This window comes from Salvelinus namaycush, chromosome 10 (genome assembly GCF_016432855.1).
Source record: "Salvelinus namaycush isolate Seneca chromosome 10, SaNama_1.0, whole genome shotgun sequence".
NCBI classification, from domain to species: domain Eukaryota; kingdom Metazoa; phylum Chordata; class Actinopteri; order Salmoniformes; family Salmonidae; genus Salvelinus; species Salvelinus namaycush.
The window spans coordinates 19,310,779-19,338,525 of record NC_052316.1 but is presented as its reverse complement, the minus strand read 5'-3'; the positions used below and the strand labels follow the sequence as shown (position 1 = coordinate 19,338,525).

At 44.4% G+C, this 27,747-nt stretch overlaps 3 protein-coding genes across 5 annotated transcripts; all 3 read right to left on the bottom strand.

Annotated features, from left to right (window-relative positions):
• Nucleotides 1-2,369: 2,369 nt before the first annotated feature.
• On the bottom strand, nt 2,370-5,992 carry sec22bb (SEC22 homolog B, vesicle trafficking protein b). Its single transcript, XM_039002460.1, has 5 exons — nt 5,783-5,992; nt 4,313-4,422; nt 3,994-4,154; nt 3,690-3,836; nt 2,370-3,326 (listed from the first exon to the last, which is right to left on the bottom strand). Exons 1-5 carry the CDS (start codon nt 5,855-5,857, stop codon nt 3,172-3,174), a joined length of 648 nt encoding a protein of 215 aa, XP_038858388.1. The 5' UTR covers nt 5,858-5,992; the 3' UTR covers nt 2,370-3,171.
• Nucleotides 5,993-6,143: 151 nt separating this feature from the next.
• LOC120054813 (cysteine-rich motor neuron 1 protein-like) lies at nt 6,144-13,782 on the bottom strand. The gene is made up of 5 exons (XM_039002458.1): nt 13,528-13,782; nt 13,082-13,318; nt 7,253-7,411; nt 6,937-7,089; nt 6,144-6,790 (listed from the first exon to the last, which is right to left on the bottom strand). Exons 1-5 carry the CDS (start codon nt 13,718-13,720, stop codon nt 6,543-6,545), a joined length of 990 nt encoding a protein of 329 aa, XP_038858386.1. The 5' UTR covers nt 13,721-13,782; the 3' UTR covers nt 6,144-6,542.
• A 650-nt stretch (nt 13,783-14,432) lies between these two features.
• npl (N-acetylneuraminate pyruvate lyase (dihydrodipicolinate synthase)) lies at nt 14,433-27,745 on the bottom strand. 3 transcript variants are annotated; one of them, XM_039002456.1, is made up of 12 exons: nt 27,496-27,745; nt 26,564-26,636; nt 26,370-26,443; nt 19,186-19,273; nt 18,535-18,592; nt 18,331-18,406; nt 18,086-18,178; nt 17,810-17,955; nt 17,464-17,510; nt 15,657-15,741; nt 15,496-15,535; nt 14,433-15,376 (listed from the first exon to the last, which is right to left on the bottom strand). In XM_039002456.1, the coding sequence occupies exons 2-12, from the start codon at nt 26,632-26,634 to the stop codon at nt 15,231-15,233; spliced, it is 924 nt and encodes a 307-aa protein (XP_038858384.1). In that variant the 5' UTR covers nt 26,635-26,636; nt 27,496-27,745; the 3' UTR covers nt 14,433-15,230. The 3 variants fall into 3 exon arrangements, with proteins under 3 accessions (XP_038858384.1, XP_038858383.1, XP_038858385.1); XM_039002455.1 differs by having other exon boundaries at nt 27,400-27,743; XM_039002457.1 differs by lacking the exon at nt 26,564-26,636 and having other exon boundaries at nt 27,400-27,740.
• Nucleotides 27,746-27,747: the final 2 nt, after the last annotated feature.

Below are 27,747 nucleotides of genomic sequence, written 5' to 3'. Positions count from 1 at the left end.
GGCTCATGTACTTGGTAATCACTATTAACGTAATAGACACTTGTTGTAGCTAATGGCTATCTAGTGACACGGTAACTTCATTAACACCAACTAAAATATATATATTCTTTTTTTATCCAGCCAATGGAGAGTGATCAAGCATGGCATGAAGAATAACGTAAGTCCCTTTAGATAGGGTTCTGGTGAAAAGTAGTGCATTACATAGGGAATAGAGTGTCCTCTGAGAGGCAAAACAAAATGAAGATATTGACAAAACCCTACACTGTTGTTGGCTAAAGCTGACGTTCGAACAGCTATCCATGCTGTGCCTGAAGATCGTTAAGATCGTGACCCAGACGGGGGTGAACCTGAAGAGTGGAGCCTTAGCCAGGAGGACAGAAGGCTGCTGGCTCTTGAGATTAAATACTGGTCCAAGGAGCTGATGAGATGGCAGGGCAGCTCTCCTCTCTCCTATCTTACTGCCTCCTCTGATGACCTATACACCTTTACAGAGGAGTCGGTGAAACACTGTTTGCTGCCTTCTCTGATTCCCCCCTCATCATAGGGGTTGGATCAGGTAGGACCATCCAATAGCATGTTGAGCCACAGCATCCCAGGTACTTCGTGTTACTCCCAGTTCTAGATGGACCCTCCCAATAGTCAGCGGACATGACAACATCTCAGCAGCTCATCAGACAAGTCCTGTCTGAGTTCTGCTCTGCGTCCGGCTGCTCCATGAATCCTGCATATCCACAAGGTATTCAGGGGCGTAAATAAAGAGCTCGAGGCTCAGCAGAAAGGAAGGATTTTCCTTTGTTTTCCAATGACCAAACTCAGGATCTTCAAGGTACATCAGACAGACGTATTGTTTTTTCCAATTATGTTGTGTTATTGATGTGGGGATGATGAGAGAAATACAAGAGCGGCATCTGCTGCTATTCAACACTATATTGTTGGCTTTGGGATTAGGAGGAGTTACATTTATTTACATATTCCCTTCGTAATTTATTTCTGTTTCAACTGCTAGCTTTCCAAGAGAGGACACAAGAACTGCCAGTCAGTCCAGGTCCATATTTCCTCTGCTGATGGACATTGCCACGGTAACAATATTTGAGAGCTCAACTGTAACTAGATTTGTAGTTTTGTCTAGGTGTGTGTTAGGAACATGTAAATAGCAGTTGCTACGGAACAATGATAAATATATCGCTCTCATTCCTTCACTCTCTGCCCCCCACCCTCTCCTCTCTTTAGCCCCTCATATTGAGCCTCATGGTGCTGAGCCTTCAGTTCGAGACATTTCTTCCATCTTTCAGCTGGAGGAGGAGCCCAAAAAAGACTCATCAGGGTCTTCTCAGGCATGGCCAAAGGCCCGAGGAACCCATTCAAACACACCTCCAACCAGACAGTGATTTGACAAGAGGGATCAACAGTATGAACTCTACCCTTTCAAAGTAAATTTAATGAAATAAATGCAAATTGTTTTACAGCATTGAGTTCCACTTGTTTAGTAACTTTTGTTACTGTTTCCACCTGCATAAAATAAGATTGAGGGATTGATAAGTGGTGCTGGACACATCTATTATAGGGTGTGAAATCAAATTAAAGTGCCAAGAGCTCATGTGAAGCATATGGGCTGATTCCAGCAATGTAACAGACTAGAATAATGGCGACTATAGTGATGACTGTAGGCTGCGTTATCATTTTGAATCCATTAAGTATCATCGGTATCTGATGTGTTCTTCCTGTAAAGACTGTCTCTGCTAGGTCAGTCACATACACTTCCCTTGAAGATGAGAGTATGGTGAGAGGTGAAAAGGTTAGCCTGTACCCTGTGGTTAGCTTTGCATGCTACTACTGACGCTACCCTCTGCTGCTTCTCATTTCTGCTATGCCCACTTCCTGTTCAAAGTATGTGAGCAGAAACAGGCTTCAGTACTTTCTAAACGTATGTAGATACTTGTTTTTTTCCTACCCCGGAAGCAGCAGTCTATATTCTTCTTCCAATACCACCCTAAGATTTTGTGCATTAGTCTTCGGCGCAACAGTACAAGCTGCAAAGGAATGCCATTTTCACTTGCAACATTATCATAAGCAAAGGGCACCAACTGCTGGCTGGGATAGGTATAGCATGAGCTGACGCATGAACCAGGCCTACCAGGAGCTGCTGGTTCTTTTAAACAACCACAACTTGAACGAAACTCAGCTGATGACACACCTTCCTCTTATGTATTTAGAGGTCTGACTTTGACCTGATGTTATGCATGGACCACCACTGACTGTGTCCAAAGTTCATGAACAAGCACCGGGAAGGAATACAAGTGTTTCTATTAGAACGATACAGCACGTACCTTGATTTGTTACCAAGTTTGCATTCTGTAGTAGAAATTCAATACTTTAGTGAAAATCATTTTATTTATAGTAGACGAAACAGCGAAGTTGAAATTCATTATCCTATCCAGCCGCTGATTAGCATAAGCCAGCCACATAACATAAACTAGCTACAATTCTCATCCTGATTTTTTTTTATTTATTTTTTAGATGTTGTCTTCACTTGTGTAAACTTCTTACAAAATAAAAGATGCCCCCTTTAGACATCAACTGATGAATGTGTCTGGTCTTGTGTTAAACTGTTCCAATCTCTCAGCGTGAAGGTGAATGAGGAATATTATTTCTGCAGCCAATATCACATGTAATGTGATTGATCACCCCAGAACAGCAGGTTAACCTTTAAGAAATCTCCACCAAATCTCAATGCCAACATAATAATAGTAGTGTTATTAACGGCAAAGCCCTTATGATGTCCTCTGGGTAAATATAATTGTCGATTTTTTCTTTCTTACTGCTATACACAACTAAATTGATAAGAGAAGATTTGTCATCATACAGGTTTTGGTAACACACAAACACACACACACACACACAGGAAAACAAACATTTCCTCTGTCACATTCTCACATGCAATACTCACACACTTTCAACTCCAAGATATAACCACTACAGGATGACTACGTAATTGCTAACAAAACATAACATGTAATTACTTTATAGATATATGGACAGACAGTTGGGAAGAATAAGTATTCAACAGTCTTGTGTTAAAAGGAGGGATCCCATATTGGATAGAATGTGAGACCAGAGCTCAACTTCTTCCAGCTCTTCTTCTCCAACCCCTCCCCTATCTCCTCTCCTCTCTCAGAGCCACCAGAAGCGGACGTAGACGATAAGCATAATGAAGAAGACCCCGCCTGCGGCCAGCTTAGCATAGGTGGAGCGAGTGTTCAGGTACTTGGCATCGCTTCTGTACTTCTTTGACAGGCTGGACAGATTACTGGCCTTGGAGTCCAGAGCTGGATGTGATAGGAGTGGAGCCAGGTGATCAGAGGGAACAGAAACCAGAACAAATGAGTGAGAATGGCATCTGCTTCCTCTTCCTCTGAAGCACTATTCTTTGTCAGAGCTTGACAAACAGTATGTAACAGAAGTGATACTCGCTTTTATTAGTGAATCTAGTGAATTCTACCTAACATTTACATTCTACCTATTATCATTCTGTTGCAATGATATGCATTTATGCTAATGAAATAAGCCCGGCCCTAGTTAGACATCGGAGATAAGGTTTGTATAATAGAGGTTTTTCAGTTATACATCGACCTACATGAACCATTATCACTGTAAATCTATGAGAAGGAAGAACAAGAAGTAGACATTACCAGACAAGGCCTCCCCTCGTTGCAATACTTCCTCAATGTTGGCCACCATGATCCTCTGGACGTCCTGCAGCTCTGTGTTGATGCTGCCCAGGTTCCTACGGGCTCGGCTGTCTATGTAGGACTTCTTGGTCTTCTGAATGTAGGTGTCTGTAGACAGAAGGAAAAACTCCATAAAAAAGAGACATGGTAACGTTACAGGACTTTATGGCATATTTATTCATAATTTAATGCTAAGGTTTCCTATTAAATCAACATTGGGTTGTTAGTAGGGATTCTAACGATTATATATTTCATTGAATCTCACCAAACTCAATGAAGGAGTACGGCCGGGACACAGTGGGGACCTTCTTCCCGTGCTGTTCATGGAACTCTGCCTGCAGGTCTTCCAGGTAAGCAAAGGCAAGTTTTTTGGGAAAGCTTGCTTCAGACAGCACTAGGTAGACTACTCCTTTTTCTATGACGTAGCTGGAGGGAGAAACATAAGGGAAACATGAGTCAGTGTCTGGGATGCATAACAGTTAGTGGATACCTGCTAATTAGTGCAAGTCATGACTCTTTAAAAAACATTTGAGAAAGGTGTGTTATGACTAGTGTTTTGCCAAGAGAGTGTGGTTTGAACTCACTGAAAGGACATGGCGCCTGCCTCTAATGTGCAACGTGTGGGACTCTGGTCATTCAGTTTCCTGAACAGCTGTTTAGCCTGGCTCTGGTACTGTTGCAGGTCCCGACCCAACTAAACACAGGACAGTACAAGAGGTTAAGCATCCAAGAAGATTTAAAAGGACACTGAACCAATGATTGGGATCAATATAAATGTCATCAACAAAGAAGCGGGTGGTCTGGGTATGGTAAAAACAGTAACAGTGACACATCACAGGAACAATGTGTATGATTTCCAAGCATCGGTTACAGTGCAGAGAAAAGACCAACCTTCTCACTTCCCTTTGGGAGAGCAGTTAGGAAAGCAAGGGAAACATGTTAGAGTTCTTCCAGCAGGTGGCAAGACTCACATGTAGCCTACAGCAACTCAGTAATACATTGTTGCCTTATTCGCTACAACTACAAGGAAATAACAAGGATGAATGATGCTTTTGATAAACAATTTAATGTGGGAGTACAGTAGACCGTCACAAATCGCAAATTAACTTGAGCAGAATTTACTCAATGGACTTACTTTAATAACCAAAGGAGATACAGTATTCCAACATTCAAAATGAATCACATGAGCTGACTAAGCCTGGCCATTAGCAGCTACAGATTGTTACACCAGATGTGATTTTACCGAAGATTTTTGGTATACATTACATGATCGGTACTGTTTGGTGTAGCAGAGCATTTTCGACCAACCTTAGCTTGGGGACACTGTTTCGTCCTCGAGTTGTGGAAACAAGAGTCTCAAATGGCCATGTCCAGTTGCACGGGGTACGTTTGAATTTAGAAAATGCTCCTTTATTAAAATAAATAATTTGGGGGGTCTAAGTAATCCAACAACGTGTACACCACCATCTTGTATATTTCAAGTCTTCGCTCATTGATCAAGACATGCGGCACTTCGGGGTAGACACCCACATGTCTCGGTCAATTAGAGAAGACTTGAAATAGACAAGATGGCAGTGTTGGATTACTAAATGGAGAAAAAAATGTACTTATTTTAATAACGGAGCATTTTCTGAATTCGAACGGACCCCGTGCAACTGGACATGGCCATTTTATGAGACTCCTGTTACTACGTATCGAGGACGAAGAAAGCATTGACAGGCTACACCAAACAGTACCTATCCTCTAACTCCCACTAATGGATACCAAAAATCTTTGTTTAAACACATTATCTGTAGTTAGGCCATTAAATGATTAGCTGCCTGTTACTCTGACACAGCAGGAATACTTCCATCTGGATTTCAATGTCAGACACAATCAAGCTCATATAATGATTTTATTATGAAGAAAGTAGGCCTGTATAGATGACAAGGTCCATATTGCACACGTAGCACACTAGCGAAAAACTATTTGCCAATAGTAGGTGGGTCGATAGATAGCTAGCACTAGCAATTCAAGCTAACATACATGGCATTAGGAAAACCAGAAATATTAACCTGTTCGTCCTCCTGCATTGAGGCGGCAAGCGGCAGTCCATCCGCCAACCGAGCGATCATTGTCAGCAGCACCATTTTGGAACTGAATTTGTTATTGTCCACCACTAGTGATCGCCACAGTGTCGCTAAGTGAAAGCTAATGACAAGCAGTAGCTAGATTGACAACACAACACTCTGGACGCGCTGAGCTGGCCGGAAACGCCAGTGCTTTGGGTGTCGCTCAAATCTGACCGTCCATCCCAGACAGTAATGCCTCAAAGGTTCCGCGTTACTCCCTCACTTATTATAATCGAATAGCCTCTGGGATTAAATAAAATGACCACTATGCATAAAATATAAATCACGACTCATGTCATTTGAAAAGAGGGGTCTATTGTTTCCTTTATTATGAAAATATGCACATGGCATCCAGTATCCTACCACGGGCACAGTAGCCTATTCCTCCCAACCCATTATCAGTGATGTATTAGAATGTATTAGAATTTAGTTAAATGGTTTTAGTTACATTTAGGCTACGTTGCTCAAAAAAAGCTATTAATGCCATGATTTCAGAAATAAAAACTGTAGGCAATGTGTGAGTCATAATGCATATAAAATTGCCCATGCAATCCATCAGCTATTAACCAGTGGAGTCCTGTCTGTCGAGTCCAGCTCTGTGTGAGGTCCTGGCACTTTCCTTTGGCCTGTCTACCCCTTCTCTCTTCTTTCGCTTTGTCTGTCATCATCTCATCAAACTTTCCTGCCTAAGCAGTGCCTAACCCTACACACACTGGTACTGGTGACAACAAGCCCCTGGAAGACCATTCCTGCTCTCCACACCGTGGACTTGCTGGCCAGGAGGACAGGTCGGGGGTGCCAACGGGCATTTATCGAAGTTGCATGTGCAGATAGCTGGCACCAGGGGGCAGCATTGGCCATGAGGAATGTAAGGCTCAGTGAGGAAGGAATCAGCAGGGCAGGAAGGGACTTGGACCTCAGGGCAGTTAACATTGCTGCAGCGAGCTCTCTCTGAGATAGAGACATGTGGAGAGAAAGAGGAACGGAGATTAATGTATAGATGTTCACTTTTAGTTTTTGAATACCATATTGTTTGCGAAATATAGATTTACTCTATTGTGTTGCAGCAGTTGGTTATTATTTTTGTGGTAACTCACGCAGCATGTTTTCACAGGTGTCTTCAGAGAATAATGGTGTGGGTGAGTAGCAGCTCCTCTCCAAACACACACACTGGCTTCCCTGCAACTCACAGCCCCATTCCACACATGTATGCTCCCCTTGTTCCTCCATCTCACTCCAGAGCTCATCCCCTGGAAAATCGATAGCCAAGTTTCAATCATATGCCTAAAACTCCAAAAGCACATACAGCTGGAGCTTATTCTACAAAACATTGAAAGGCTACAGTACTTTCCAACCTTATCAGTTTGTGTGTGTGTGTCCATATACATGGGTGCCTAGGTCTATGTATCTCACCTCTCATTGTTTTGAGACATTGGTCCAAACTGTGATAGGAGAAGGCAGCGTGGCAAGTCTGTAGGGAGTAGCAGTCACAGGCCCCTGCCCTGACGTTGCAGCCCCACATCCAGGGGCATAGGGGGTCTGCCAGGGGGTCTGCCTGATGCCCAAGTAACACTGGAACACGAAAGGGGAGAGTCACAGACAGGGTGAGATTACTGGGATAAGGTAACGAGATAGTAAAGGTAACATTTTATTTGAAGATCTGTTATAATATACACTGCTCAAAAAAATAAAGGGAACACTAAAATAACACATCCTAGATCTGAATGAATGAAATATTCTTATTAAATACTTTTTTCTTTACATAGTTGAATGTGCTGACAACAAAATCACACAAAAATGATCAATGGAAATCAAATTTATCAACCCATGGAGGTCTGGATTTGGAGTCACACTCAAAATTAAAGTGGAAAACCACACTACAGGCTGATCCAACTTTGATGTAATGTCCTTAAAACAAGACAAAATGAGGCTCAGTAGTGTGTGTGGCCTCCACGTGCCTGTATGACCTCCCTACAACGCCTGGGCATGCTCCTGATGAGGTGGCAGGTGGTCTCCTGAGGGATCTCCTCCCAGACCTGGACTAAAGCATCCGCCAACTCCTGGACAGTCTGTGGTGCAACGTGGCGTTGGTGGATGGAGCGAGACATGATGTCCCAGATGTGCTCAATTGGATTCAGGTCTGGGGAACGGGCGGGCCAGTCCATAGCATCAATGCCTTCCTCTTGCAGGAACTGCTGACACACTCCAGCCACATGAGGTCTAGCATTGTCTTGCATTAGGAGGAACCCAGGGCCAACCGCACCAGCATATGGTCTGAGGATCTCATCTCGGTACCTAATGGCAGTCAGGCTACCTCTGGCGAGCACATGGAAGGCTGTGCAGCCCCCCAAAGAAATGTCACCCCACACCATGACTGACCCACCGCCAAACCGGTCATGCTGGAGGATGTTGCAGGCAGCAGAACGTTCTCCACGGCGTCTCCAGACTCTGTCACGTCTGTCACATGTGCTCAGTGTGAACCTGCTTTCATCTGTTAAGAGCATAGGGCGCCAGTGGCGAATTTGCCAATCTTGGTGTTCTCTGGCAAATGCCAAACGTCCTGCACGGTGTTGGGCTGTAAGCACAACCCCCACCTGTGGACATCGGGCCCTCATACCACCCTCATGGAGTCTGTTTCTGACCGTTTGAGCAGACACATGCACATTTGTGGCCTGCTGGAGGTCATTTTGCAGGGCTCTGGCAGTGCTCCTCCTTGCACAAAGGCGGAGGTAGCGGTCCTGCTGCTGGGTTGTTGCCCTCCTACGGCCTCCTCCACGTCTCCTGATGTACTGGCCTGTCTCCTGGTAGCGCCTCCATGCTCTGGACACTACGCTGACAGACACAGCAAACCTTCTTGCCACAGCTCGCATTGATGTGCCATCCTGGATGAGCTGCACTACCTGAGCCACTTGTGTGGGTTGTAGACTCCGTCTCATGCTACCACTAGAGTGAAAGCACCGCCAGCATTCAAAAGGGACCAAAACATCAGCCAGGAAGCATAGGAACTGAGAAGTGGTCTGTGGTCACCACCTGCAGAACCACTCCTTTATTGGGGGTGTCTTGCTAATTGCCTATAATTTCCACCTGTTGTCTATTCCATTTGCACAACAGCATGTGAAATTTATTGTCAATCAGTGTTGCTTCCTAAGTGGACAGTTTGATTTCACAGAAGTGTGATTGACTTGGAGTTACATTGTGTTGTTTAAGTGTTCCCTTTATTTTTTTGAGCAGTGTATGTCAAATAAAATACAATTTTATTTGTGACATGCTTCGTAAACAAATAGTTAAACGCTTACATACGGGCCCTTCCCAACAATGTGAGACACAAAAAAATATAAATTGATAAAAATTGATAAATAAATACACAATGAGTAATGATAATTTGGCTATATATACGGTAACAATACAGAGTCAATGTGCAGGGGTACGAGGTAATTGAGGTAGATACAGTAAGCTCCAAAAGAATTGGGACAGTGGCAATATTTTGTTGTTGTTTTGGCTCTGTACTACAGCACTTTGGATTTGAAATGATACAATGACTGAGGTTAAAGTGCAGCCTGTCAGCTTTAATGTCAGCTTTGAGGGTATTTTCATCCATATCGGGTGAACGGTTTACAAATTACAGCACTTTTTGTACATAGTCTCTCCCATTTTAGGGGACCAAAAGTATTGGGACAATTTTACTTAGTACTAAAGTAGTAAAAAGTTAAGTATTTGGTCCCATATTCATAGCAGGCAATGACTACATCAAGCTTGTGACTCTACACATTTGTTGGATGCATTTGCTGTTGGTTTTGGTTGTGTTTCAGATAATTTTGTGCCCAAAATAATTTAATGGTAGATAATGTACAGTGTAATTTGAGTCACTTTTATTCTAAATAAGAATATAATGTTTCTAACCACTTATACATTAATGTGGATGCTACCTGAATGAGTCATGAATAATGATGTGTGAGAAAGTTAGACACATATCATAGCCCCACAAAAAAATGCTAACCTCCCATGTTATTGGAATGTTGAGCAGTTAGACACAAATATCATACCCCCAAGACATGCTAACTGCTCAACATTCCAATAACATGGGAGGTTAGCATTTTCTTGTGGGGGTTTGATATGTGCGTCTAACTTTCTCACTCATTATTGAAAGGATGTAGCTCCTTGCGGTCAGGTGCCAAGCAGTTGTCATACCAAGAAGTGATGCAGCCAGTCAAGATGCTCTCACTTGTGCAGCTGTATAACTTTGAGGATCTGAGGGCCCATGCCAAATCTTTTCAGCCTCCTGAGTGGGAAGAGGTGTTGTAGTGCCCTCTTCACAACTGTGTTGGTGTGTGTGGACCATGATAATTCCTGAGGGATGTGGACACCGAGGAACTTGAAGCTCTCGACCTGCTCCACTACAGCCCCGTCTATGTGGATGGGGGGCATGCTCAGCCCTCCATTTCCTGTAGTCCACAATCAGCTTCTTTGTCTTGCTGATATTGAGGGAGAGGTTATTGTCCGGGCACCACACTGCCAGGCTGTCTCATCGTCGTCGATGATCAGGCCTACCACCGCCGTGTCGTTGGCAAACTTAATGATGGTGTTGTGCACGGCCACGCAGTCGTGGGTGATCAGGGAGTACTGGAGGGGACTAAGCACGTACCTCTGAGGGGCCCCCGTGTTGAGGGTCAGCGTGGCAGATGTGTTGTTGCCTACCCTCACCACCTGGGGGCAGCCCGTCAGGAAGTCCAGGATCCAGTTGCAGAGGGAGGTGTTTAATCCCAGAGTCCTTAGCTTAGTGATGAGTTGAGGGCACTATGGTGTTAAATGCCGAGCTGTAGTCAATGAACAGCATTCTCATGTAGGTGTTCCTTTTGTCCAAGTGGGAAAGGGCAGTGTGGAGTTCAATAGAGAATGCGTCATCTGTGGATCTGTTGGGGCGGTATGCGAATTGAAGTGGGTCCAGGGTGTCTGGGATGGTGGTGGTGATGTGAGCCATGACCAGCCTTTCAAAGCATTTCATGGCTACAAATGCGAGTGCTACGGGGCGAAAGTCATTTAGATAGGTAACCTTGGCGTTCTTGGGCACAGGTACTATGGTGGTCTGCTTAAACATGTAGGTATTACAGACTGGGTCAGGGAGAGGTTGAAAATGTTAGTGAAGACCCTGTTAGGGGGTATCATCGGATGGGGCCACCGTGTCTCCTGACCCCTCCTGTCTCAGCCTCCAGTAGTTTATGTGTCGGGGAGCTAGGGTCAGTTTGTTATATCTGGAGTACTTCTCCTGTCTTATCCAGTGTCCTGTGTGAATTTAAGTATGCTCTCTCTAATTCTCTCTTTCTTTCTCTCTCGGAGGACCTGAGCCCTAGGACCATGCCTCAGGACTACCTGGAATGATGACTCCTTGCTGTCCCCAGTCCACCTGGCCATGCTGCTGCTCCAGTTTCCACTGTTCTGCCTGCGGCTATGGAACCTTGACCTGTTCACCGGACGTGCTACCTGTCCCAGACCTGCTGTTTTCAACTCTCTAGAGACAGCAGGAGCGGTAGAGATACTCTTAATGATCGGCTATGAAAAGCCAACTGACATTTACTCCTGAGGTGCTGACTTGCTGCACCCTCGACAACTACTGTGATTATTATTATTTGACCATGCTGGTCATTTATGAACATTTGAACATCTTGGCCATGTTCTGTTATAATCTCCACCCGGCACAGCCAGAAGAGGACTGGCCACCCCTCATAGCCTGGTTCCTCTCTAGGTTTCTTCCTAGGTTTTGGCCTTTCTAGAGAGTTTTTCCTAGCCACCGTGCCTTTACACCTGCATTGCTTGCTGTTTGGGGTTTTAGGCTGGGTTTCTGTACAGCACTTTGAGAAATCAGCTGATGTAAGAAGGGCTATATAAATACATTTGATTTGATTTGAAGACACTTGCCAGCGCATGCTCTGAGTACACGTTCTGGTAATCCATCTGGTCCTGCGGCCCTGTAAATGCTAACCTGTTTAAAGGTCTTACTCACATCGGCTACGGAGAGCGTGATCACACAGTCGTCTGGAACAGCTGGTGCTCTCATGCATGGTTCAGTGTTGCTAGCTACGACGCGAGCATAGAAGGTATATAGTTTGTCTGGAAGGCTCGTTTCACTGGACAGCTTGCGGCTGGGTTTCCCTTTGTAATCCGTGATAGTTTGCAATCCCTGCCACATCCAACGAGCATCAGAGCCGGTGTAATAGGATTCTGTATTGACACTTTGCCTGTTTGATGGTTCCTTGGAGGGCGTAGCGGGATTTCTTATAAGCGTCCGGATTAGCATCCCACTCCTTGAAAGTGGAAGATCTAGCCTTTAACTCAGTGCGGATGTTGCCTGTAATCCATGGCTTCTGGTTGGGATATCTATGTACGGTCACTGTGGGGACGATGTTATCGATGCACTTATTAATGAAGGCGGTGACTGATGTAGTAAACTCCTGAATGCCATCAGATTAATCCCAAAACATATTCCAGTCTGTGCTATCGAAACAGTCCTGTAGTTTAGCATCCGCTTCATCAGACCACTTCTATATTAAGCATGTGTGTAACTGGAACTTCCTGTTTGAGTTTATGCTTGTAAGCAGGAATCAGGAGGATAGAGTTACGGTCAGATTTGCTAAATGGAGGGTGAGGGAGAGCTTTGTATGTGTCTCTGTGTGTGGAGTAAAGGTGATCTAGAGTGTTTTCACCTCTACTTACACAGGTGACATGCTGGTATAAATGAGGTAAAACAGATTTCAGTTTCCCTGCGCTGCCACTGGATGAGCATTTTCTTGTTTGCCTATGTACTTATACAGCTCGTTGAGTGCGGTCTTAGTGCCAACATCGGTTTGTGGTGGTAAATAGATAGCAAAATATAGATAAACTCTTGGTAAATAGTATGGTCTACAGCTTATCATGAGGTATTCTAACTCTGGCGAGCAGAAACTCGAGACTTCCTTCATATTAGAGACCAGGTGTTAACAGAGACACACCCCTCCCCCGACACCACCGTTCTATCCTGACAATGTATAGAAAAAACCGATATCTACGTATAAATCTATGTAATAATTATGAATATGTAGGTTATAGGCGGACATACACAGTCACCCATTAACAAATGTAAGCTGTTACATAATACACAACCATGCACCACTTTCATCACTGTGGCTGTTACGCAATGCTTAAATTTGTACAGGGGCCATACCTCAATGTGCCCTCTTAAGCCCAATCTGTTAGAACCAATCCTCTTACCTTTGCACACGCCGGTGTGTGGGGGTCTGGCAGGGCTGCGTCCGGTGAACAGGGTGCAGGTGAGGTCTCTGTCACAGTAGCCTTTCTCCCAGTGGGGGCCTCCACACACCTGGCCCATCTGACGGGCACACTGTGGGCAGCAGCCACACGGCTCAGTGACATGTCCCCCAGGGCAGACTCGCCTGGCACGGGGACACAGCACTCCAGAGCATGGCACACAGCCTGGGGCAAGGGGAGCTATGGGCAATATAGACAATATGATGCACTGCACGCACCTCTGTAATTAGTTACAATACTGTAATTCCATTGTCATAGCCAAAGTGGAGTTCACTAGAGGACGCAAATAACAATTTATCTAACTGCTTTTCAAATACACTCATGAATAAAACAAATAAAAGTCAAAATATGGAACACATAATATTGGGAATAGTAACAGGTAGACTCACGGCTGCAGAGTCCAGCACTGGGTGTTTGCTCCTTGTCAGCGGGCTTCACAGAAACACATGTGAGGTTGGTGTCACACTGGCCCTCCACTGCCCCTCCACACACTTCCCCCTTACCTAGAATAACCTGCCCATGCAGCTGTGAGGGGCTACACCCCAACAAGAACACCCAGAGCCCAAGATAAACCCAAACCATTGCTGTTATCAATAACCCAACTTACCGTACCAAAGCATGGGCTCAAAGAGAGCTTCAGTTCCTCTGAGAGACTTCTGAACATCACGTGTTCCTCCTCCCACTGTCCTTCAGCCAGATTCCTGACCAACCATCTCTTTTCTTATCCCAGCCAAAACCACACACCCCTCTCCCTCGCTCATTCCCTCCGGCTCCGTCTGTCCCTGTCTCTAACTCCTGTACACATTTAATCAAATTCCATTAGATTTCACAACAACTATGCTTCAATAGCCTCAAAGAAAACATGTCCAAAGTTTCATTCTGTCCAAGAGTTGGTGATAGTGTTATTGAGTAGAAAGGCTGGCTTGGTCTCTCCCCTCACGTCAGAAGAGTGAAAAGTGTGTATGATCACGGGTGGATTGTGTAGTATAGTCAATAGAGGATATGGAAAGGACCAGGGAAGTAGAGGGTCAGGGATGTAGAGGGGGAGGAAGAAAGGGAGCAACTAAGAACACAGAGAGACCGCAGACACCACAGCCAAGAGGGACTGACATGGACAAAGCACTTCTCTGTCTGACAGAGGCAGGCAGGCACACAACCTCTGAGATCATTCTGCTTTTTGGTTTACAAGTACTGAAAGAGATCTGAAACTGAAGTCATACTCTGCAGAGCTCAGAATCATAACAGAGAAAGAGAGAGACAAACAAATGAACATGAAACTTGGGAGAATAACAGGTGAAAATCTATATGGCATAACATTCCAAAACGGTTGATCTTTTATTTCATATGCAATGTCCAAGAGTGTTTACAAAAATTATTCAAGTTTTGTTTAGATTTCCCTTTCACTCGCATACAAGTTCAGGTATACTGTAATTCACTTTAAAGACAATATCAAGACTACAATACTGGAAAGAGTGCAATTCAACTTATAGATGTACTGATTTACTTCAGGGTTAGGTTACAGTCTAATACAGTACTTATATGAAAAGGTATCGAACACACAATAATGCATTGTTGTTCCTGTAAACGACAAAGAGAGTAAAAACAAATAAAGTATGAAGAAAACAACCCTGCAGGTCTCACTATAAAATCAATATAGATTAAATATCAGAAACCATTTTAAGATACAAGGTGCTAAAAGTCCCTCTGTAACCCAGCCAATCTGTAAAACAGAGTATTTTTAACAGTTCCCTAGTAGGCTATGCTCCGGATGCTCTTAATGCCCTACTACATGATGCTTGATTGCACCTCTTGCATGTCTGTGTTTTTGGGCATTTTGGGCTTCTGGCAGTGGAATGTTTCTTTACATTTGAATACATGTGCAGGCGATAGTCAGTTAAATCAAACTTATTGGATACAGTGTTAGTGTTTTCTGTGCCTCCTTATTAAAATCAGTTAGAAGCAGGAGAACAGAATAGGAGATTTCAGAGTTGACATCTTGGAGAGTCTAGATAAACAAAGAAACGCATGATTGTTTTAACCGACTCTGTAATGCTCCCAGGCTGGCCTATAAAGCCAAGCCGCCGTGCTACTGTCATTGCTCCCCGAGGATCTGCTGGAGTCTCTGTGCTATGGAGAGGGCCTTGGGATGGGGGCAGGGCAGCAAGGGCAGGCGGGGAGGGCCCAGAGCCAATCCTGACACCTCACTCATCAGCTGCTTATTTACAGCCAAATCAAACCCTGCACACACACAAACACAATGTATCACATCACAAAATGCACAGACTCACTCTAGGTTAATCTCACAGATGACACACATGGGAATGACTTTTGTGGGTGAAAATGTTGCACTCACTCACCCAGCTTTATTGCATAACAGAGTATATCTTGCACCTGGAACTGCAAAGGGAGATCAAAGACATGAATCAATCAGATTAGCACAGATTTAGGAATGATGTCAATGATGTCTACAATGATGTCCTGAGTTGTTGTTTTGTCTGAGGCTGAAAAGGAGGTGTACCTGTATAGTCCTGGCCTTGGGGAGGTCCCCTTTATCAAAGGCTGACATGAGTCTGTTCACACTTCTGCCCAGGTAGTTGTATGTGCTGGGGAGAGAGTGGCATTTCTAAGACATACAGTGCATTCGGAAAGTATTCAGACCCCTTGACTTTTTCTACATTTTGTTATGTTACAGCCTTATTCTAAAATTGAGGAAAATGTTTTATTTAATCAATCTACACACAATACCCCATAATGACAAAGCAAAAACAGGTTTTTAGAAATGTTTGCTAATTCATAAAAATAAAAACAAGGTATCAGGGCCTCCCGAGTGGCGCAGCGTTCTAAGGCACTGCATCGTGTCACTACAGACCCGGGTTCGATTCCGGGCTTTATTACAACCGGCCGTGATCGGGAGTCCCATAGGGCGGCGCACAATTGACCCAGCGTCGTCCAGGTTAGGGCTTTACTTGGCTCATCGCGCTCTAGCGACCCCTTGTGGCAGGCCGGGCGCCTGCAGGCTGACCCGGTTGTCAGTTGAACGGTGTTCCCTCCGACACATTGGTGCGGCTGGCTTCAGGGTTAAGCGGGCGGGTGTTAAGAAGTGCGGTTTGGCGGGTCATGTTTCGGAGGACGCATGAAATCGACCTTCACCTCCCGAGCCCGTTGGGCAGTTGCAGTGATGAGACAAGATTGACATTGAGGAGAAAAAGGGGGTAAAATACAAAACAAAAAACAAAAATACCTTACATAAGTATTCAGACCCTTTGCTATGAGACTTGAAATTTAGCTCTGGTGCATCTTGTTTCCAATGATCATCCTTGAGATGTTTCTACAACTTGAGTCCACCTGTGGTAAATTCAATTGATTGGACAGATTTGGAAAGGCACACACCTGTCTCTATAAGGTCCCACAGTTGACAGTGCATGTCAGAGCAAAAATCAAGCCATGAGGTCGAAGGAATTGTCTGTAGAGCTCCGAGACAGGATTGTGTCGAGGCACAGATCTGGGGAAGGGTACCAAAACATTTCTGGACCATTGAAGGTCCCCAAGAACACAGTGGCCTCCATCATTCTTAAAATGGAAGAAGTTAAGAACCACCAAGACTATTCCTAGGAAACCTGGCACCATCCTTACAGTGAAGCATGGTGGTGGCAGCATCATGCTGTGGGGATGTTTTTCAGGGGCAGGGACTGGGAGACGAGTCAGGATTGAGGCAAAGATGAACGAAGCAAAGTACAGAGAGATCCTTGATGAAAACCAAGAACAGGACCACAGACTGGGGGGAAGGTTCACCTTCCAACAGGACAACGACCCTAACACACAGCCAAGACAACGCAGGAGTGGCTTTGGGACAAGTCTCAATGTCCTTGAGTGGCCCAGCCAGAGCCCGGACTTGAACCCGATCGAACATCTCTGGAGAGACGTGAAAATAGCTGTGCAGTGACGCTCCCTAGCCAACCTGACAGAGCTTGAGGATCTGCAGAGAAGAATGGGAGAAACTCCACAAATACAGGTGTGCTAAGCTTGTAGCATCGTACCCAAGAAGACTCTGGGCTATAATTGCTGCCAAAGATGCTTCAACAAAGTACTGAGTAAAGGGTCTGTAAAATATTTCTATTTTTTTGTCATTATGTGGTATTGTGTGTAGATTGATGAGAAAAAAAACATTTAATACATTTTAGAATAAGGCTGTAACATAACAAAATGTGGAAAAAGTCAAGGTGTCTGAATACCCTCCGAATGCACTAAGTGTCTGCCTAATGGACTGACTTCACACAGAGAGCATAGTTCTCAGGGTTAAAGTATGATATCAAATGGAGACCAACCTGCCTACAGCCCCATTGGCACCCATTGCCATAGCTCCTAGCAGTTGCTGTTAAAGAGTAAAACATTCTTTAATTAGATAAACATAACATACTGAACACGACTTGCCTCCAAGGCAGTCCTCGAGTATCCCAACAGTACACATTGTTGTTGGTGCCCCAAATAAAAACACCTGATTTAAATGATCGAGGGCTTGATGATTATTTGACAAGTTGAATGTGCTTGTCTGGGGCTACAATAAAAATGTGTACTGTTTGGGGTACTTGAGCACTGGAGTTGGGAAACACTGCTCTAAGGATAAGTTATCTTCATACTGACAGAGAGGGAGAAGAAAGATGAAGTGCTGACCTCATCTATACCATATAGGAGTGACCAGTGAGATGGACTATAGCTGACACACTGGCCAAAGTCCATCAGGTCGCTACCACTGAACTTCAGCCCCTGGAACGAGGGGATCTGATTCTCTATCCCCTCCAACACATCCCTTGATCGCACTGACAGGAGAAAAGAGTGGCTGAGAATCAACATCCTTGTAATTCAAACCCTGAATATTAGAGTATCACATGCAGAGGTGCATCAAGAAGTGACCGACTGTATCATATCAACTGAAAGCAGAGTACTCACAGTTGACCCCGGTCACAGCTGGAATGTGATAATAATAGAAGGGCATGGCTGGGGCGGCTGCAGCCACTTCCTGGAGAAACATCCTCAGAGCATCTGAGTTCAGTGGAAGGAAACAGAGTAAGGAAAGGAAATCCCTACAGTGAATTTCTCTGCAACGTTGATCCAGGTGGAATGGCATAGTCATACCGTAATGAGCAAACAGAACCACAAGTATACATCACAACCGAAAATTAGGCTCAACGCACCTGCAGTGGCGGGTTTGAAGAAAGAGGGGGAGATCACTGATATCCCATCGGCTCCTATTTCAGCAGCATGTCGTGCCTGCATGGGGGACACAGAGACAGTACGACACCTTAATTACACTGTGAGCTTTTCCAAGCCCTTGTGCTGAGTTTAGACTAGCTATGGGTAGGCAAGAGTACCAGCAGATTGTGGCAGGGATGACTCACCAGCTCCTGGGAGTCCTTCAGACTCATGCAGCCCACATGCACTATCACCTGCTCCAGCCTGTGAAGACACAGCAAAGTGTGCCAAGAAGCCAGCAAGGCTTAATCAGTGACTCATTCACACACACACAAACAGTATTGCCACATACATTGAGTATAGCAAACATTAGGAACACCTTCTTAATATTGAGTTGCACCACCCCTACCTCCTTTTGCCCTAAGAACAGCCTCAATTCATTGGGGCATGGACTCTACAATGTATCGAAAGCATCCCACAGGGATGCTGGCCCATGTTGCAGGTCTTGACACAAACCGATGCACCAGACACCTACTACCATACCCCGTTCAAAGGCACTTTTGTCTTACCCATTCACCCTCTGAATGGCACACATACACAAACCATGTCTCAAGGCTTAAAGATCCTTCTTTAATAACCTGTCTCCTCCCCTTCATAGAAGTGGATTTAACAAGTGACATCAATAAGGGACCATAGCTTTCACCTTGATTCACCTGGTCAGTCTGTCATGGAAAAAGTTGTTCTTAATGTTTTGTATACTCAGTGTATAAACTATATTACACACATTTGATAACCACATTCTGTATTACTTACTTGTTGGGTTTAGAAATTGCAAGAATGGCATTTCACAGACTTACTTGTTCTTGCCCTGATGACACCACTCCACTGCAAGCAGCTTCCTCTCCTCCACAGTGAGAGACATACCTTCTCCTGTCGTGCCATTTACTGGTGGAGCGGTTGGGGAAAAGAACAGAGGCATAACTAACAGCTGTGCTTGAGCTTGGTAGGAAAGTGATAGTACCTCTATGACTTTGCACAATTCTAAAGGAGGAAGCCAATAAAGTGACTAAGTAGGCAGTTGAAATCGGCGAGGCAGCTACATTTTTGTGCGTTCTTGCAATAGAATTATATTGAATTCTGCTTAGCTCACGCTATACCACAATAAACAAAGTTCAAACGCAGACTCATTGAGTGCTTTTGATGTGACAGGTTGGCGCGAAATCTGTAGCCCATCTCTGCTGCCCTGTATCAGTGTAAAATAGGGTCCTTATAGCAGTGGTAAGACCAAAGATTCAGCAGGAGGCAGGCAGGTAGAGGTACAAATGACTGTTGGATTTATTTACACAGCGCTGGTGTTTCAAAGATGACGCTGATATTTACAAATATAAAAAAATTCTGACTTCAAAATGTCAGCATTCAAAAGAAAAACCCTCATCAGGCACATTCTGACTTAACCAATAAAGCACAGGTGGGGTCTACCAGGCTCAGATACAGCCTCCCCTTGGGTTACCCAACAGGTGGGGTCTACCAGGCTCAGATACAGCCTCCCCTTGGGTTACCCAACAGGTGGGGTCTACCAGGCTCAGATACAGCCTCCCCTTGGGTTACCCAACAGGTGGGGTCTACCAGGCTCAGATACAGCCTCCCCTTGGGTTACCCAACAGGTGGGGTCTACCAGGCTCAGATACAGCCTCCCCTTGGGTTACCCAACAGGTGGGGTCTACCAGGCTCAGATACAGCCTCCCCTTGGGTTACCCAACAGGTGGGGTCTACCAGGCTCAGATACAGCCTCCCCTTGGGTTACCCAACAGGTGGGGTCTACCAGGCTCAGATCCAGCCTCCCCTTGGGTTACCCAACAGGTGGGGTCTACCAGGCTCAGATCCAGCCTCCCCTTGGGTTACCCAACAGGTGGGGTCTACCAGGCTCAGATCCAGCCTCCCCTTGGGTTACCCAACACTGAACTAACTAGAACACCTATTATTGGCACACAGGCCAGGTATATCTATGCAAACTAAAGTATGCGCGTTCACACAACATTAAACATGGAGAAATCGGACACATGCTCTCCAAACAGACAACGAAGAAATTGACAGTAAACTGGTAAAATGTTATTGCAGTTTGTGAGCTCTCCAAACAATGTCATTTTGTAGAATTTCCGTAACCATACATTCTAAAATTGGGGAGTATGTTGGGATTAACTTTGCAGATAAGTACAGTATATACAGTGGCAAGAAGTATGTGAACCCTTTGGAAATACCTGGAGTTCTGCATAAATTGGACATAGAATTTGATCTGATCATCTAGGTCACAACAATAGGCAAACACAGTCTGCTTAAACTAATAACAAACAATTATACGTTTATATGTCTTTATTGAACACACCGTGTAAACATTCACAGTGCAGGGTGGATAAAGTATGTGAACCCTTAGATTATTTTTTTTTATTATTTCACCTTTATTTAACCAGGTAGGCCAGTATAGAACAAGTTCTCATTTACAACTGCGACCTGGCCAAGATAAAGCAAAGCAGTGCGACACATACAACACAGAGTTACACATGGAATAAACAAACATACAGCCAATAACACAATAGAAAAGTCTATATACAGTGTGTGCAAATGAAGCAAGATTAGGGAGATAAGGCAATAAATAGGCCGTAGTGGCAGAATAATTACAATATAGCAAATAAACACTGGAGTATTAGATGTGCAGAAGATGAATGTGCAAGTAGAGATACTGGGGTGCAAAAAAATAAATATATATATAAAAATGTAATAAATAACAACATGGGGATGAGGTAGTGGGATGGGCTATTTACAGATGAGCTATGTACAGGTTCAATGATCTGTAAGCTGCTCTGATAGCCGATACTTAAAGTTAGTGAGGGAGATACAGTGGGGCAAAAAAGTATTTAGTCAGCCACCAATTGTGCAAGTTCTCCCACTTAAAAAGATGAGAGAGGCCTGTAATTTTCATCATAGGTACACTTCAACTATGACAGACAAAATGAGAAAAAAAATCCAGAAAATCACATTGTAGGATTTTTAATGAATTTATTTGAAAATTATGGTGGAAAATAAGTATTTGGTCAATAACAAAAGTTTCTCAATACTTTGTTAAATACCCTTTGTTGGCAATGACAGAGGTCAAACGTTTTCTGTAAGTCTTCAAAGTTTTCACACACTGTTGCTGGTATTTTGGCCCATTCCTCCATGCAGATCTCCTCTAGAGCAATGATGTTTTGGGGCTGTTGCTGGGCAACACGGACTTTCAACTCCCTCCAAAGATTTTCTATGGGGTTGAGATCTGGAGACTGGCTAGGCCACTCCAGGACCTTGAAATGCTTCTTACGAAGCCGCTCCTTCGTTGCCCGGGCGGTGTGTTTGGGATCATTGTCATGCTGAAAGACCCAGCCACGTTTCATCTTCAATGCCCTTGCTGATGGAAGGAGGTTTTCACTCAAAATCTCACGATACATGGCCCCATTCATTCTTTCCTTTACACGGATCAGTCGTCCTGGTCCCTTTGCAGAAAAACAGCCCCAAAGCATGATGTTTCCACCCCCATGCTTCACAGTAGGTATGGTGTTCTTTGGATGCAACTCAGCATTCTTTGTCCTCCAAACACGACGAGTTGAGTTTTTACCAAAAAGTTCTATTTTGGTTTCATCTGACCATATGACATTCTCCCAATCTTCTTCTGGATCATCCAAATGCTCTCTAGCAAACTTCAGACGGGCCTGGACATGTACTGGCTTAAGCAGGGGGACACGTCTGGCACTGCAGGATTTGAGTCCCTGGCGGAGTAGTGTGTTACTGATGGTAGGCTTTGTTACTTTGGTCCCAGCTCTCTGCAGGTCATTCACTAGGTCCCCCCGTGTGGTTCTGGGATTTTTGCTCACCGTTCTTGTGATCATTTTGACCCCACGGGGTGAGATCTTGCGTGGAGCCCCAGATCGAGGGAGATTATCAGTGGTCTTGTATGTCTTCCATTTCCTAATAATTGCTCCCACAGTTGATTTCTTCAAACCAAGCTGCTTACCTATTGCAGATTCAGTCTTCCCAGCCTGGTGCAGGTCTACAATTTTGTTTCTGGTGTCCTTTGACAGCTCTTTGGTCTTGGCCATAGTGGAGTTTGGAGTGTGACTGTTTGAGGTTGTGGACAGGTGTCTTTTATACTGATAACAAGTTCAAACAGGTGCCATTAATACAGGTAACGAGTGGAGGACAGAGGAGCCTCTTAAAGAATAAGTTACAGGTCTGTGAGAGCCAGAAATCTTGCTTGTTTGTAGGTGACCAAAATACTTATTTTCCACCATAATTTGCAAATAAATTCATTAAAAATCCTGCAATGTGATTTTCTGGATTTTCTTTTCTCATTTTGTCTGTCATAGTTGAAGTGTACCTATGATGAAAATTACAGGCAACTCTCATCTTTTTAAGTGGGAGAACTTGCACAATTGGTGGCTGACTAAATACTTTTTTGCCCCACTGTATGAGTCTCCAGCTTCATTGATTTTTGCAATTCGTTCCAGTCATTGGCAGCAGAGAACTGGAAGGAAAGGAAGCCAAATGAGGAATTGGCTTTGGGGGTGACCAGTGAAATATACCTGCTGGAGCGTGTACTACGGGTGGGTGCTGCTATGGTGACCAGTGAGCTGAGATAAGGCAGGCTTTACCTAGAAAATACTTATAGATGACCTGGAGCCAGTGGGTTTGGCGACGAATATGAAGCGAGGGCCAGCCAACGAGAGCATACAGGTTGCAGTGGTGGGTAGTATATGGGGCTTTGGTGACGAAACGGATGGCACTGTGATAGACTACTGGAGGCTATTTTGTAAATGACATTGCCGAAGTCAAGGATCGGTAGGAGAGTCAGTTTTACGAGGGTATGTTTGGCAGCATGAGTGAAGGATGCTTTGTTGCGAAATCGGAAGCCGATTCTAGATTTAATTTTGGATTGGAGATGCTTAATGTGAGTCTGGAAGGAGTGTGTACAGTCTAACCAGACACCTAGTTATTTGTCCACATATTCTAAGTCAGAATCGTCCAGAGTAGTGATGCTAGGCGGGCAGAAATCGGTTGAAGAGCATGCATTTAGTTTTACTTCCATTTAAGAGCAGTTGGAGGCCACGGAATGAGAGTTGTATGGCATTGAAGCTCGTCTGGAGGTTAGTTAACAGTGTCCAAAGAAGGGCCAGAAGTATACAGAATGGTGTCGTCTGTGTAGAGGTGGATCAGAGAATCAGCAGCCGCAAGAGCGACATCATTGATGTATACAGAGAAAAGAGTCGGCCCGAGAATTGAACCCTGTGGCACCCCCATAGAGACTGCCAGAGGTCCGGACAACAGGCCCTCCGATTTGACACACTAAACTCCGTCTGAGTAGTAGTTGGTGAACCAGGCGAGGCAGTCATTTGAGAAACCAAACTGGTTGACCCTTCTTTGGCAGCAATAACCTCAACCAAACATGTTCTGTAGTTGCGGATCAGACCTGCACAACGGTCAGGAGGAATTTTGGACCATTCCTCTTTACAAAACTGTTTCAGTTCAGCAATATTCTTGGGATGTCTGGTGTGAACTGCTCTCGAGGTCATGCCACAGCAACTCAAATCGAGTTGAGGTCAGGACTCCAGAAGGCGTATTTTCTTCTGTTGTTGATTTACTTCTGTGTTTTGGGTCGTTGTCCTGTTGCATCACCCAACTTCTGTTGAGCTTCAATTGGCAGACAGATAGCCGAACAGTCTCCTGAAAAATGTCTTGATAAACTTGGGAATTAATTTTTCCTCTGATGATAGCAATCAGTCCAGTCCCTGAGGCATCCCCAAACCATGATAATCCCTCCACCATACTTTCCAGTTGGGATGAGGTTTTGATGTTGGTGTGCTGTGCATTTTTTTCTCCACAGTGTTGTGTGTTCCTTCCAAACAACTCAACTGTAGTTTCATCTGTCCACAGAATATTTTGCCAGTAGCGCTGTGGAACATCCAGGTGCAGTTCAGCAAACTTCAGAAGTGCAGCAGTTTTTTTTGGACTGTAGTGGCTTCTTCTGTGGTGTCCTCCCATGAACACCATTCTTGTTTAGTGTTTTACGTATCGCAAACTCGTCAACAGAGATTAGCATGTTCCAGAGATTTCTGTAAGTCATTAGCTGACACTCTAGGATTCTTCTTAACCTCATTGAGCATTCTGTGCTGTGCTCTTGCAGTCATCTTTGCAAGACGGCCACTCCTAGGGAGAGTAGCAACAGTGCTGAACTTTCTCCATTTATAGACAATTTGTCTTACCGTGGACTAATGAACATAAAGGCTTTTAGAGATACTTTTGTAACCCTTTCCAGCTTTATGTAAGTCAACAATTCTTCATCTTAGGTCTTCTGTGATCTCTTTTGTTTGAGGCATGGTTCACATCAGGCAATGCTTCTTGTGAATAGCAAACTCAAATTTTGTGAGTGTTCTAGCTGCGCCACCAGAGTCTCTGGGTTCGCGCCCAGGCTCTGTCGCAGCCGGCCGCGACCGGGAGGTCCGTGGGACGACGCACAATTGGCCTAGCGTCGTCCGGGTTAGGGAGGGTTTGGCCGCTAGGGATATCCTTGTCTCATCGCGCTCCAGCGACTCCTGTGGCGGGCCGGGCGCAGTGCGCGCTAAGGGGGCCAGGTGCACGGTGTTTCCTCCGACACATTGGTGCGGCTGGCTTCCGGGTTGGAGGCGCGCTGTGTTAAGAAGCAGTGCGGCTTGGTTGGGTTGTGCTTCGGAGGACGCATGGCTTTCGACCTTCATCTCTCCCGAGCCCGTACGGGAGTTGTAGCGATGAGACAAGATAGTAATTACTAGCGATTGGATACCACGAAAATTGGGGAGAAAAGGGGGTAAAAATTTAAAATTTGTGAGTGTTTTTTATAGGGCAAGGCAGCTCTAAGCAACATCTCCAATCTCATCTCATTGATTGGAATCCAGGTTAGCTGACTCCTGACAATTAGCTTTTGGAGAAGTCATTAGCCTAGGGGTTCACATACTTTTTCCAACCTACACTGTGAATGTTTAAATGATGTATTCAATATAGACAAGAAAAATACAATAATGTGTGTGTTATTATGTCTATTGTTGTGACTTAGATGAAGATCAGATCAAATGTGATGACCAATTTATGCAGAAATCCAGGTAATTCCAAAGGGTTCACATACTTTTTCTTGCCTGTGTGTATGTGTATATATTTATTAATTTAATGGGGCATTTAAAAACATTGACAAATAATTGGCACAAAGAAACCAAAAAATTGAGAGATGTGCCTATAGCGTGTCTTCGCCACACAACCCTCCCCTTATTCTTGTCTGGACATTTAAAAAGTATGCTTGAGACACGTTCCTCACACGTAAGCATTAACCTCAAATATTGTCAGGGCGTAGCAGTAGTCATTTTCCCTTTAACTGATCGAACCCAGGGCTGTAGTGACGCCTCAAGCACTGCGATGCAGTGCCTTAGACCCCTGCGACCCAAACTTCCCCGCATGAGCCTTTGTTGAAGCAGGTAAGGGAGCATTCTCTCCCGAACGATGCACAGGGGACACTGGGGTTGTCTCCAGACCCCAAAACAGTGACATCTTCCGTGCCACACCCAGGAACATTCACACCCCCTCCCCATCATTGTGCACTCCCCATAGGAACAGCAGAGGAGCAGGAAGGAGAGTCCGGCCTCCAACACGGCGTCCTCCTCACCAGGTAACTTTTAACTTGACTCTGCCCTTATAAATAAAAAATTACAGGCGGAGGCGTATCACATTATTCACTTAGCCTACCACAGAGATGAGAAGTGTTTCACGCTTTTTACAGAAACCCAAACGAGTGATACCTAATCACCCCCCTACACACACTGCGGCCCGCTCTGTCCATTGTGCTGACACAGTGCAGCTGATATTTTCTTTGCGTCAACCTGTCACTCAATCATTTGACGTTTTATTTACTGTAGGGACATAAAACTGAGGGGGAACAAGTTTGAACGGAGGGGATACCCCTCAAGGAGCCAGGTACAGAGGAAGCTCTTACCAAATATACTCTTAACACCTTGTTGCTCTAACAGGTAATCAATGTAGGGTCTGATCTCTGAAAGGTTGATTTCACTGTGGAGAGAGGGAGAGATTGGATAAAGAGTACAATAAGTTGAAGAATGTGAAGTCAACAACAGCTCTAATCATAAATGCATACATAGCATGACCCATAAAACAAGTTAGATCACCTACCCTTCAGGAGTGAGCGGTGTAAAAGTGGCAGCTACAAGGCCAGTGGCCTTCCTGCCAACAACGGGAGTCATGGCTGAGTGAGAGAAAATATGCTGACTGTGCATGGTTGGTTGGTTGGTTGGGGGGGGGGGGGGGGGGGGGCTGTTAATTTCCTGAGTTGAATTGAATCCTTCACTACAAAAGAGTACCAAAACTGGTTGAATCAATGTTGTTTCCACAAAATTTCAACCCCAACAAAATCTGATGAAATTGTATCAACATGGAAAACGCATTGGATTTGGAAAGTCTTCAATGTAAGGGCATTTTGTATTTTATTTTCACATAAATCCAATGACATGGTGGAATTTTTGTTTATTTCACGTTGAATTAAAAATAGCTGACAACTCAACCAAATGTAAATTAGACATTGAACTGATGTCTGTGCCCAGTGGGTAGAGTAGAATTCTGCACAACATGAAAACAACCATGGAATGGATAATATTTCATAGCTTTACAATAATAGGTCTGATTCTTCAAACTCCATTGAGCCTAAAGTGACTCTCCCCTAAGACTGACATTAATTTGCCAAGCAAACAGTGAACTATGGTACTGGCACTGACCCCTGTAACGTGATATAGCTTACTGACTATCTCGTGTATTTCTTATTTCTATTGGTCGTGTGTTTTTGTTCTACTTTACTCTATAGTACTACGGATATTGATTACTGCTTTGTTGGGAAAGAGTTTGCCAGAAAGGCATTTCACAGTACTTGTGCACGTGACAATACAACCTGAAACTTAAACTATCAGTTTATCATGTTAGGCATGCAATGCATACAGTACTAAATATGTTGTTACCCGTTTTGTTTGTTCCTCCAGTAGATCCTGCACAAATAGGTGGAAATATGATGCAAGCCTTTATTTCGTTTTCTTGTTGAAGAGAGCCTGCCTTACCTTCTGCCTCTGCCAGAGAGTTTTCAACATGGATTTGACGTCAAAGCTCAAGTAGGTCATGTGAGACCAGACGTTGCACATGACTTTGCTAGGCTAGATGGGAAATGTAGTGACTACCAACAATGGTGGGAGATTCATTCTGATGTCTGTCAATATTCAAGGCACTGACACACGTCCACCTTTATGTATATTGCCATCACATTTTTTAAGGCATATTCTTTGCAAATGTATAACGACTGAAGAAATGTACAT